This window comes from Phragmites australis, chromosome 4, assembly GCF_958298935.1.
Source record: "Phragmites australis chromosome 4, lpPhrAust1.1, whole genome shotgun sequence".
Classification (NCBI taxonomy): Eukaryota; Viridiplantae; Streptophyta; class Magnoliopsida; order Poales; family Poaceae; genus Phragmites; species Phragmites australis.
In genome coordinates, this window is record NC_084924.1 from 3,847,802 (window position 1) to 3,860,652 (window position 12,851).

General features: G+C 41.2%; 2 protein-coding genes across 2 annotated transcripts; both read right to left on the reverse strand.

The window, feature by feature from the left end:
• Positions 1-2,404: 2,404 nt before the first annotated feature.
• LOC133915290 (uncharacterized) lies at positions 2,405-4,982 on the reverse strand. The gene is made up of 4 exons (XM_062358394.1): positions 4,779-4,982; positions 4,599-4,700; positions 2,980-3,137; positions 2,405-2,588 (listed from the first exon to the last, which is right to left on the reverse strand). Exons 1-4 carry the CDS (start codon positions 4,876-4,878, stop codon positions 2,481-2,483), a joined length of 468 nt encoding a protein of 155 aa, XP_062214378.1. The 5' UTR covers positions 4,879-4,982; the 3' UTR covers positions 2,405-2,480.
• Positions 4,983-7,349: 2,367 nt separating this feature from the next.
• LOC133914088 (putative RING-H2 finger protein ATL71) lies at positions 7,350-8,517 on the reverse strand. Its single transcript, XM_062357241.1, has one exon. The coding sequence runs from the start codon at positions 8,217-8,219 to the stop codon at positions 7,650-7,652; it is 570 nt and encodes a 189-aa protein (XP_062213225.1). The 5' UTR covers positions 8,220-8,517; the 3' UTR covers positions 7,350-7,649.
• Between the last annotated feature and the right edge of the window lie 4,334 nt (positions 8,518-12,851).

The following is a 12,851-nucleotide window of genomic DNA, read 5'->3' on the forward strand; positions in this document are numbered from 1 at the left end:
GTAGAACCTATGTTGATGCATTATATCCTCTGTCTTGAGATATTGATGATTCATATTCTTGTAGTCGAGGTTTAACTTGATGATGGTCTAGTTTAAAAGTTAATATGAATGCTTATTCATGCATAGATTCTTCGGTAGAAGCGAGCGGTGGTTCCATCCCATTCGCGAGTTGTAGGTTTTAATTATTGTCACATTGAAATAATGTTGGGTTGATGGTGTTGTTTAGTTGAGTAATGAGGATGAGACGAGATGTGGACGGTGTAAGCGGTATTTCTCCTATCTCAATATGGAGTTCCCCTGGTAGGTCAGGAGAGGAACCCAGACACCGTAGACCGCTTATGTCGCTTAAGCATCGATTGTTGTTACAGTTGGTTCTAGCAATTATCGTACTTACACATGTCGATCTAATAGGAAGATAAGTCGAATACCTCTGTACCTGTAATTATTTGAGGTTGCACATTGACAATGTTAGCAAGTGGGCTTGTAAGAGATACTTGAGGTTACTCCGGGAGTGAACCTAAGTAGGCTCCGTATCGAACGATGACTAATTCAAATAGTTGGTGCTTATTAAGAAAGATTGGTACGAACACCCCTTGAGTGGACCTGTGTGGTCACTCAAGCCGTATGATCATCGAGTCTTGTGGGTAAGTTGTATTCCTGCAGGGTGTAAAAACATTTCGAAATATCACGCTCTCGGTCCTGAGCATGCTTGTATCGATTTGCAACAGTTGTAGAGTTTCGAGTTTGATCTGAGGTGGTTGATGGTTGAGATGTTTCTTTACATATATTATTACTATAGTTCCTTTTACATATATGTTCAGTTGATGGTTATGAGTTAGATATTTGTGCTGGTTAAGTCTATATGCTCACACATATTTTTATCAAATTTTACTTTTGCATATAATTTTACTTAACCATGTGGTCGTATTCTTGCTGATATCTTAATTCATATTCCTTAGAGTTGGGTTATCTATAAGTACCTAATATGGATTAAGTCTTGCGAGTACATTCGTACTCACGTTGCTCTTTCAGGTGATACCGGCTACGAGGAGCTGGTCTTTGGCTACTTCAAGCCGCCGAGGGTGATGATGGACTTGAGTACACAACTGCTCGGAAGTCGTGTTTTTGTGATGGAGCCTAAGAGCATATGACTCAATCATCATTTTGTTGTTCATAGTTTTAGTTTCTGCTGCATAGTTTTCTTTGGTTTAGGAGTTGTTTAGTTTCAGTCTCATTCTAGCTCTTTTTTTATGTAAAGTGTAAGAAATTATGGATGCTTAAAAACTCGTAATATAATTTAATTATTCGTTCTTTGTTAAGTTTTGTTATGATGTGATATGTTGGAAAAACATGTGTTTTAATCTTAGGCACAAATCGCGTGTCAGGACTAACAAAACGGTATTATGATAAATGATCGATTTAATAATTAATTAAAATACTATTTGAACGGTTTCTCGTACTAAATACTCATAATAATAATTAGTTATAGTTAATAACACATAATTGTAACGTGATAAAAAAGAACCATTTTGGTGCTCATGGTGCTTGCCGCTGCTCTCCTGGCGCACCATAGGATAGGTTGGCCATGTAACGCTCGGCTAGGTTGATCAAATATAAAGTCGAACCTTCGTTCCTCTTTTCAAAAATGTATTAAATATCCCATTAATCACTTTATATATATATATATATATCTAATATTTATCCTTTATACTAAACATCTACTATTTGTTATCATATATTTCTCTAGAGGATACGCTGCTTTCCATACTTCATCTACAATGCCAACTTTATGAAGAGGTTGCACCGCCACGCTGCTTTCCATACTTCATCTACAATGCCAACTTTGTGAAGAGGTTGCACCACCACCCGTACATCGCCTCCTCTACTGTCTATCACAGAAGTCACCTCTATAGCACTATCTTCATACCATAGTACTATACAATCATTGTTTTTATTCTCCTCACAGATTGATCACTATCTTATTCCTCCTTATAACATTGCTAGAACAATCAATTCTAGATGATATAGTACTCTCCACCCTGTTATTTAGGTATTGTGAATTTCATATATACAAATATCCATTTTATTATACCATATCCTTTTACTTCTTCAGATTACTATATCTTAGATTTACTTCAGGAGGTGTGTGAAACTTTACTTCAGGAGGTGTGTGAAACACGTATACAATTGCTCTATGCAGCCGCTAGGGATAGAAAATCACCGAGTACACGCCAAAGCAGCAGATTAACGGTGGCAGTGTGACAGTGTCCAGAATCAAAAGTTAGACATGCAAAACGCATGCATGATATCCAGCGACAAACCGAGTTCAACTCCGATCCGGATAAAATGGTAGGTTGAACATATGTTCTAAGTCACGTGGATATCATGCATGCGTTTTTAATTCTTTATTCTTTTTTCTGCTGTCAGTACATCCATGGGCTTCTTTTTTATTCTTTTTTCCTTTTTCTGCTCTGGCAGCGTTAGCTGGTGGCAACAGGTGTAACAAACCCGATGCTGAATTCAAACGAGATGCAGGTCAGCTCCTCGTTGCGGTCCCCCAGCAGCTTCATGGTGATACTGTAAGAACCCTGCAACAAATCACAACGCCAGAACATGAAGTAGTTTAAGTTAGGGCAGCTCCAACGGTTAGAGTTAAAGCACATTTATCAAAATTGATATGGATCTATCGTTCACAAAATTCCCTATACCTCACAGAGCAGAGAGATGTTAAGATGGGTCCCACCATTCACAATTCTCTTCAAGAGATAGAAGCAAGCATAAAGAAGACCATACCTTAACATATCTCTCCTCTGTGAGGTATAAAGAAATGTGAACAGCGAGACTCGTATAAATTCAGCTAACTCTAACTATTGGAGCTAACCTTAGAGATATTCAGCATCTCATCTCGGAAATCAAGCAAGAGGAAAAAAAGAATATGGTTCGCTGACAGAACTAAAAGTGCATTGTAGTTATGCTTACTGGTGGGGTAAACGATGGTAACGTCTGTTCACTAGCTAGCACAAATTCACCAGTCGCTGGGCAAGAAGTCTCATCGCAGAGGTTATGAGTTTCTGAATGGACGTGGAAAATGAAGTACGTGACATCTATCACCAGCTTCCCTTTAGTGATGTTTTTATCTGTATTCATCACAAAAACATCCCGTGAGTACCTTATACGGAAGGAAGCAGCAGATACATTGAGCATGTGATAGTATTGAAATATCACACATTCATGAACATAGCGAGTAGATTAGACCACCTAGATACTTTTTCAACTTCAGATTCATTCATAGTGGACCAACAGCAATATAAGCCAATTTCCTAAGCTAAAAAATGATTTGACTTGTATATCGTTACAAGTTGAAAGAGTGACATACTTCTGCTCAACCTTGAGAATACGAACGTCTGAAAAAAAATACCAAAATAAGCTACCTGCAAGAGTATCATAGACTCAATGTCTAAGGCTTACTAGTTACTACTGTCCTGCTTAAGCCCTAGGTACGAAATCATGACTATATTCATAACACTATTACTACTAGCTTTTCACTTATCTGTGATGTTAGTTTCACTCTGAGTGTTATATGACTAGGGCCTAATCTGGAGGCATTAGAGTTGTGATTCAAGGAAGTATGTCACTGAATTGCAATAAGTTTTAAGGCAAAAGTTTGGGCTGTATAAGGTAAAGCGGATGAAAAAATGTAATCAATTTTGTTAAAGTTCTTGTGGATTGTTCTTTTCCAACCTAAATCATAGAAGCTGTGGCATATTATACGATATATCATATGTATTCTGCAGGCGACAGAATACTGATTGTCCTGATGCGATCCCAAAAATGTATGTACCTAAATTTCCAAATAATAATATCGGCATGTGGGCTAGGAGGGATGGTGCCTCCTAGCGCCTAGGCGGCCACCTAGGGGTATTCCGTATAAGAAAGGAGGCAATACACAATTTCATTATCCTAATTTTAGTTGAATCTTAAAGAAGGAAGGGTGAAGGTATAATGGTTGCATTGTAGTCTGAGTCACAATAGTCGACAGCCCTGTTTTGTAGTCTAACCCTTGCTACTAAAGCAACTCAATGGACACAACACACAAAAGAGAACCGACCATTTAGGATACAACTAGTATACCAAAAGGGCCCTCACTGAATCAAATACAGGAATCAACAAAAAAAGAAAAGGTAATAAAACTAAGGGAAATCAGTAATCTGGCCTGCACACATGCATATGACTTTGCAATTGATGGTGTTTCATGTGCAAATTGTCAAAAGCGGTTTAATATGGTACCTAAAGAGAGAGAGTCTTGTAGACTGTAGCAACCAATCCTATGACCACCAGAAAGCTCTTCGATGTGTCTGTTACACTATAACAGCACTAAATTCCTAATGTGATACGAGACAACGCCATTGCAACGTTCAGTGGGAGACGATGTTACCGTGTGTTAGTATAGGTTTGATTAAATCCCGCAAGCAAAGTCGCCGTACACCCAATCTGAAGAAACAATAATTACACTGTAGGTCACGGCTAAATGGCTAGATACTGAAGCATACGACGCCCTAATCCGCAGCTCGCAAGTGCAAACAAGACTGTTTGGTTACCCGTGGAGGCGGAGATCTTGAAGGTGGCCGGCTCGCCCCGGACGACGGGATCGGGGACGACCTCCACGCCGCTCACCTTCACCGGGTAGTCCCGGCCCTTCTCTGCAAAAACCACACGGAATTATCAGAAAAGCTCACACGCAGCACAATCCCGCGAAAAATCGAGACGGGGGAGCTCACTGCAGTACTCGACGGCGGTGGCGGTGGCGGTGGAGGGGAGGAGGAGGAGGAACACGGCGGCGAGGAGGAGGAGGAGGCGGTGGTGTTGGTTGCTCGCCATCGCTGCAGCGTCTCGAGTAGTCGGGTAGATAGATTGGCAGGTGATGCAACGAGGACTCGATGCGAATGCGGTGAGGACTATTTTTCTTTTCAGAAATTTGAGAGGAAGGTGAGGACTCTTGTCGGTGACCACGAAGAGGAAGGGGCACGAACTTTTATTTTTATATTTTTTAAATTAAAAGATTGAAATATTTTGAAAAATTAAAAATTTAGACAATCTGTCGCGCTTTGAAAATAAAAAATATTCCGATCCAATATCCTCAAAACTTAAAACACTATCGAAATAATCATGATTTTTTTAAAAAAGTGTAGTTTAGATGATACTATTATCTAGCTCTCTAAATATTTTTAACTCAAACAATTACTTGTGTAATAAGAAAAAATTGTTTATCATTTTTTTAAATTTTAGAGAGCTATATGATAGTATATTCTACATTATAATTTTTTTTCAAAATTTATCATGACTATTTCGATAATATTTTGAAATTCTAGAGCATTGAAATACAACATTTTTTACTTTTACCTGTCGCCTTTCAATAGATGATAAGTGTTCATATTTGCAAATTTTTACCCATATATTTGGATTTTTTATTTAAAAATATATATAAAACGTCAAGTCAAGGCGACATCGAGTCAGCGACAGTCTTGATATGTGGCCTAGTTGGACTATGAGGTGGTTACCACCGGGGACCAGGTGCCGAGCTGGAAGATTTCAGTTCAATTGAAGCCCAATTGTTTCGAACCGTTACCTCCGCCCCGTTAATTAATGAAGCCCAAGCCCATGAGACGAGCAGCAGCCCAGGGGCCCAACTATTTATTCTTAGAGTTTACACTCACGGTCTCTAAACTTGTTCGGGTGTCACCTCAGTCCCAAAACTATCAATTCCCAAATTACTTGCTAAGTGGTTCACCCTAGGTCAAAACCTAAGAAACTGTGCATATTTAATATGATATTCTTTGAGGACACACAAAAAAAAGATAGGAATGTTTCTACAATTGTTGGAGAAATTTTTTGACCAATAAAAGTTTCATTCAATAGAAAATGATTCTCGACTAGGAAGAATATTTTTTTTTTTGCCAAAGACTGTTTTCCCACTAGGTGAGTTTTAGTATGACCGGATCCCTGATAATGTATAATCCAGTTGCCCTCTTCCAACCTTGCTCTTTCTGATCCCTCCCTCCTTCCCTCCTCCCCCCCCCCCCCCCCCTCTCAGCTTGCACCACAGCTCTGACCAGTTTGGCTTTGATACGCTGTACTAATTCTAATTCAGACAATGCTCCAGAATGCGTTATATAGGACTAACTGTAATCGTGTGTCTGTCGATTCTCAAAGGTGATGGATGGCGATTATGTTCAAAGGTGAAGCTTGTAGTGTCAAAACGACGTTTGTAAAGTGCGAAAAAGAAATCAACAGACGCTGTATCATTCTCGGCTTTAAAATGTCAGAGTTATAGGTTATGTCCTTGAAATGTAGGGCACCAGTGAATCCAATATTGTTTCTTTTGAAGGTGCCATATACTGCAGAGTACCACAAATATTTCAAAAGAGCTATAAAGTCTCTCTATCATAGCAAGATCGTGTACAAAATTTGGTAATGATTCCCAGATCTCATATGCTTGGTGGATGTACTGAGTACCGAGTCTAGTGACGCAGGTTGTTCTAGGGTGTGAAGAGTTTCAGTAAGATAATCGCCCATAACAATTTTTTCTTGTTCCGTTTCCATTTTCTTGTAAAATCAGCATCCGTTCACGTCAATGTTGAAACAACTTCAACTTTTTTTTTCTTGTACGTAGGAATTGAGATAGATATATGATTATTGTTTTATTCAGAAAAAAAATCAGAACTTTCATTATTGCCTTCTTGGAAGTCCAAAGAGTTTGCCTTTTTGCTCTCTTGTCTTGCAGAGCATGCATCCTTATCGGTATTCGTTTCTTCAAAGCACCAACAATGAAATTTACACAATAGACTAATACTGGGACAAAAGGGGGCCTGTATGTATGTTGTTTAGGATCATCTAGGGACCATAGGCTAATACTATATATTCATTTAGTAATTGCCTAGTAGAACTTTAAAATTAATCAAGTTGCAGGAGTCTGAAGTCTGAACCCCCTAGTCTATTTTTTTTTACTTGGCCCCAAAAGTCAAGAACATTAAAGCAACTGGGAGAGGTAATATTTACAGTTATGGATCAGAGTATATGGATGAAATCATTCTAATTTACATCTTGAAATTACATTTTGAGATGTCTAAGATAATATGAACTGTTTGGTTACCGTCTTATGTATCCATTATTCATATGCTAATATGCAAGACCATTACCAGGCTTCTTCAGGATTTCTGCAATTTGTTCTCAGTAGAAATACACGTCTTCAGAGTACGTTTCATGCCGAGTTAGCATTTGAAACAAAAAATTCCTATCTCTTAATTTTTCATACACTCACATTCGGTAGAAAACCTTTTTTCTTTCGAAACAAGATTCAAAAAACCCTGTCAGCTTATCTTTGGAAGATTCATCAACCATTTGTAATCCATGCATACAGAATCTTAATCCAAACTATGTTTTACATCAAGAAGAAGACTAATCTGAACCCAATTTACACCGAAGAAAAGGCATTTCTAAATCCTACACTGAACATTCGATCCATTCCATTCTCCAAAGAATACGTACCCAGATTCCACCTCACATTTTGGTGGTATAGCAGTAAGGAAAAGAAAAGAAATTCAAGAAGGGGAAAAAAAAAAAAACAAGCAAGACCTGGTCCGCGCCTATTGTCAAGACAGCCTCGCCATTGTCAGCGGCGTGATCTCGGCGAGCGGCGTCGGCATGGGGCTCGGCATCGGCGACGTCCGGCACACCGGGCACGTCGGGTGGTGCCGGAGCCACGGGTCGACGCACTCCCGGTGGAACAGGTGGCCGCACTCCGGCAGCATCCGGAGCACGTCGCCGTCGCCGTAGTTGTCCAGGCATATGGAGCAGCACGTGCACGTGGTGCCCTTCTTGGCCTTCGCCTCCCTCCTGGCCTCGCCGTACACCACCTCCGGGTACCCTTTCAGCGTGGTCTCGTCGATGCCGAGCTCGACGTCGTTCATCCCGTCTCCATCGCCGCCGTCGCCGCCTCGGCCGCCGTGGCGCCGTGATGGAGGCTCCCCCACGTCGGCTTCCGTGACGGGCGCACGTGTGCAGAAGTAGGAGGCGAGCGTGATGGTGGTGATGAGGAGGAGGATGCCGACGGAGACGCCGACGCCGTAGCCGAACCCGCCGATGCGGTCGGAGCTGAACACGCCGACGGAGTTTCCGTCGGCCGGTGTCAGCCCCACGGGCGGCGAGCCGCCGGCGCTCATCGCGGCGTGCCTGGCTCTCGGTTTCTTGGCCGGGCGGGCGGCCAAGTGGTCAAGACTCGATCAAGTCAGGGAATGGAGCGGCGAGGTGAGGGGTTGGCTTCGGCGTTGGTGCGGACAGCGATCCGTGCCCTTGCTTTCGATCGTTTAGTGCGGTTTTGTTTGGGTTTGAAGGCAGCTTGGATCTGGAGGAGGGGAGATTGCGAGTGGGACGTCAACGCTCTGCGAGATTGCGAGTGGGACGTCAACGCTCTGCATGTCGCAGAGCGCGGAACAGGAAGGAGAGAGAGGAGCCAGAGGAGCAGGGGGAGAGAGAGTAGTATATACTATATAGGAAGGTAGAGAGAGAGAGAGAGGGGCAGTGATGTCGACGTCAACGCCTCAATGGGTCGGTTTGGTTTTTTATATGCCTCTTTTGTTGATTTGCTGCTGGTTTTTTCTAGAGGTGGGCGAGTAGCGATCTGTGTTTATTTGTGGATCTACTCCAGTTCAAATTAATCATATAATTAGTTATTTTGACTAAGATAAATTCACGGATTTCTTCTACTTACACATGTGTTTGAATAAGTTGTTTCGTTAGGTTATATGTGTATGGTTGTTTATTTGTTTGGTTTTGTCAAGGTCAATGCAATCATGTGTGTATGTTCCGACTTCCTTTGTTTTTTAAAGCTGTGTTATGCATGCATGTAATTTGAATTTATCACCAGTTATTTATAGCACTAAGTGTCTATTTGTTTTCACTATGGATTGTGAAAAGCAGCTTTTATAAGCTGAAGTAGAAAAAAAAAACAATTTTTTGGTTTGGATTCCACAATTCGTTTCATGGAGAGCAATCCGATGAATAGCAACTTCCCTCAACTTTTACTTTGTAAAATGATCAAAATACCCATCGAGATTGGGTGATATTTACCCACCAATACCATTACAATCTTCCATCGAACCGTCTTTTCTCGTCTCTCTCCATGTCTCGTCTCTCTATCTCCGCATCCTCGCTGACGTGCCTCCACCCCACTGTCCCTCCCCTTCGCCTGAGGAGGAAGGGAGTCACCTCCCCATCGGTGCGCTACTGTCGGTCGCCATTGCCCACACCACTGCTAAGGAGTCCACCGCTGCACTCTCTCCTTCACCGGCAAGCTCCCTCCCTCTGCTCTAACCTTCTCTCCATCGTCGGCGCCTCTCTCTCCTCTCCTGTCTCACTCCCTCTCTTCCTCTCTGTGAGCCACACGGACAAAAGCACTGGCCATGTCGTCAACCTCCCGACCAAGAAGATGAGCTCCTCCACATGTCGCCCCTCTCTCTCCCTCCCTCCGGCTTCCCTCTAGTGCTAGAAGAGAAGCATATCCTGGCGATCAATGACAGCTCCGTCATCACCAAGATCCTCTACACCTCCAAATACAGAGGTCGATGATTAGCATTTACTGATTCAATTCACATCTTATCTTCCCCACAGTCGACCGAGCCGTATCGCCATTTTTCCCTCTTGCCAAGGTCTGTCGCCGCCGTAAAGCCCCTCAACGCCGCTAGCCCACTCCTGAGCTTCTCCGCCTAGGCCAACACCTTTGTTGGGCTCATCCACGACCTGTTTTTGCTTGCGCACACTTTAGCTTCATTCAGGACCGACGATGGCACGACCGTCCATGGAAGCCCAGCGCCGCTGTCCTTTGGTGCTCGCCGTCGACCAAGTTCCGGCCATGCCAGTCGGAAGCTAGACCTGCTGCTGAGTTCACCATCGCGCGTTGTCGCCTCCAGTGTAGGTCAACGGTTCCACATCGGTGAGCGCGGCCAAATCTGCCATGGTTGTGCTCCGGCTTTGTGCAACCGACAAGCGAGACCCACGCACCAATTGACCAAGTCAAGGTGAAGCCAGGGTAGCCCAGCGAAAACCCCGATGATTTGTGCTAAAAAATTGTTAGAGTCTAGGGTGCAAGTTTAGTCTAGAACCCTTTGTATAGTGTGTGTGTGTGTGTGTGTGTGTGTGTGTGTGTGTGTGTGTATATATATATATATATATATATATATATATATGTGTGTGTTTATGTAGGATAGATTTAATATGCGAGTTGAATCGATCAAGGAAGATCATCGAGAAGTGTAAGTCTGCCTAACCCAGATAGTCCAGGTTAAAACCGAAGGGTCCGGGTAATTCGTGGTGCTTTTAACCGAGCACCCTCGATCGGAACCTCACTTGGATAATCCATCCAACCCGGATAATCCAGGTTAAATTCGGAGGGTCCGGGTTAATTTGATTTAGATTTAACAGAGAAACCCTTGCTCGAAGCCTCACCCGGATATTTCAGCCTAACTCAGAGGTTCCGGAACTTGGAGGTTCCGAGTTCGATCCGAAGTCTTCGGCCTCCTGTTAGCTTTCTAAAGTCGTTTAGATCACCAAATTTGCTATTATATCGCATGTCTTGTACTTTTAACTTGTTGTTATGCATATTGTAGCATACATTATTACACTTCATTCATACTCATCATTACATGCGTTCTTCTTAGTGAACGAGAATTCGAAGTGTGACGCGAGTGTGGTTATAAGTGACACCAAGCCACATGGGTTATTTTAATTCTATGTGAATACCATTAGGCAGCTATCTAAGCAACAGGGCAAGCATTCAAGCATGTTTTTCTCATTAATTTGGATCATATATGTCTAATATGATAAAATATGCTTTATGTACGTTATGCAGGTTGTTGAGTCGATGTCGGGTCTTGTATGGGTAAAACCTGTGTTGATGCATTACACCTCGTCTTGAGTCATTTGCGATCCATCTCCTTGTAACCAGGGTTTTACTTGATGACAGTCTAGTTTAAAAGTTAACCGAAATGCTTAGTCATGCATAGATTCTTCGGTAGAAGTCGAGCGGTGGTTCAGCCCTATTCGCGAGCTATAGGCTTTAATTAATGTCACATTGATAACAATGTTGAGTTGATGGTGTTGGTTGGTTGAGTAGTGATGATGAGGTGAGATGTAAGCGATGTTAGAGGTGTTTCTCCTGCCCCGATGTGGAGTTTCTCGGGGTAGGTCGGAAAAGGAACCTAGACACCATAAACTGCTTGCGTCGCTTAAGCATTGATCGTTGTTGCAGTTAAGTCTAGCACTTATCATACTTAACACATGTTGATCTAATGGTAAGATAAGCCGAATAATTCTGTAACTGTGATCATTTGAGCTTGCACATCGACAGTATGAGCGGACGAGCTTGTAAGAGACATTTGATGTTGCTCTGGGAGTTAACCTAAGTAGGCTCCACACCAAGCGATGCCTGATTCAAATATTTGAGGTTTATTGAGAAAGGTTAGCATGAGTACCCCTTGGGTGGACCTATGTGGTCATTCAAGCCGTATGTTCCTCGAGTATTATGGTCAAGTATGATTACCATACAAGGACTAGTGAACCACCGCTGATTGGTAGAAATTATGAAATTAGAACCCAGAGTTATTGATATATCTAATGGATTAAAGAAAATCATCGACAGAGTTTCGGTCAATGCCAGAAAACTCATAGAAAATCAAAGTTATCAGTAGGATCATAGGCGCTAATATTGGTATTCTGGAGAGAATAACACCTGAAGTAGGATGATCCCATGAATTATCATTGGACTAAAATTGATTATTGGATATCAAGCATAGTTAATTAAGTGGATGTACTCGAAATAAAGTCCTGAGATAGGAAATACTGGAATCTCTTGAGTCATGACGATATTCAGTGGAAACCCATAAGAAATGGTATGATATGAGAAGATAAGTTTACTAATGACAGAGTAGTTCAGAAATGAAAGATAACCTAGGTTAGCGTTATATTGAAATATATTGGATATGATAAATCGTCTAGCCAAAAGGGATAATAGTTACGTTCGACGAGCATGATGAAGTTTTCAACGTAAAGGTTGAAGTAACAGTTGATCAAGAAGAAGATCCGATAGAAGACAGTATTTCTCTAATTCCTTCTTAAAACCATCCGAATCTCGGGGTCGAGATTCACTTTAAGTGGGGTAGATTTGTAACATCCTGAATTTTAGCATATAAAAATATAGCAAAATTCGCTCCAAATTAAAACTTTTTCTAATTATTAAACTAGTATAAAATCAAGGAAGTATATATTTGATGTATATATACTCGTATGTATATATTCAAATATATTATTTTGGGCTAAGTATTCCAAAAAGCACAAGTTAATTTCTAAATAAATCGTTGCAATAAATTGATCATATGCATTTTATTCTCCTGAATTCAAACATCTCTTAAATCCCGAAGCTTCAAGTATGAATCTTTCTCTTAATTCAAATACTCCTTTTGAATTGAGTTTAATCCTATATATCTCAGATCCATTTTCAATTCAAATCCTTGTTACAAAGTCTTGTCAATTTCTAATTCAAATCCAATTGAATTATGCCACTTCAATTCAATTCGAATCATCTAAATCCGATCCAATTCAAATACGTTCCATTTCGATATTTTCGCAAGTTCGTTTCAATACAATCAATTCAAGTCATTGTTTGAATCTTCATACATCTCATCTCAATTCAAATACAAATTGAATTACACAATCCAATTCAAATTCAATTTGTTTATTTGAATAATGACACATTCATACACAAATATCTCACACTCTCTCTCTGTTCTTCTCATGCCCAT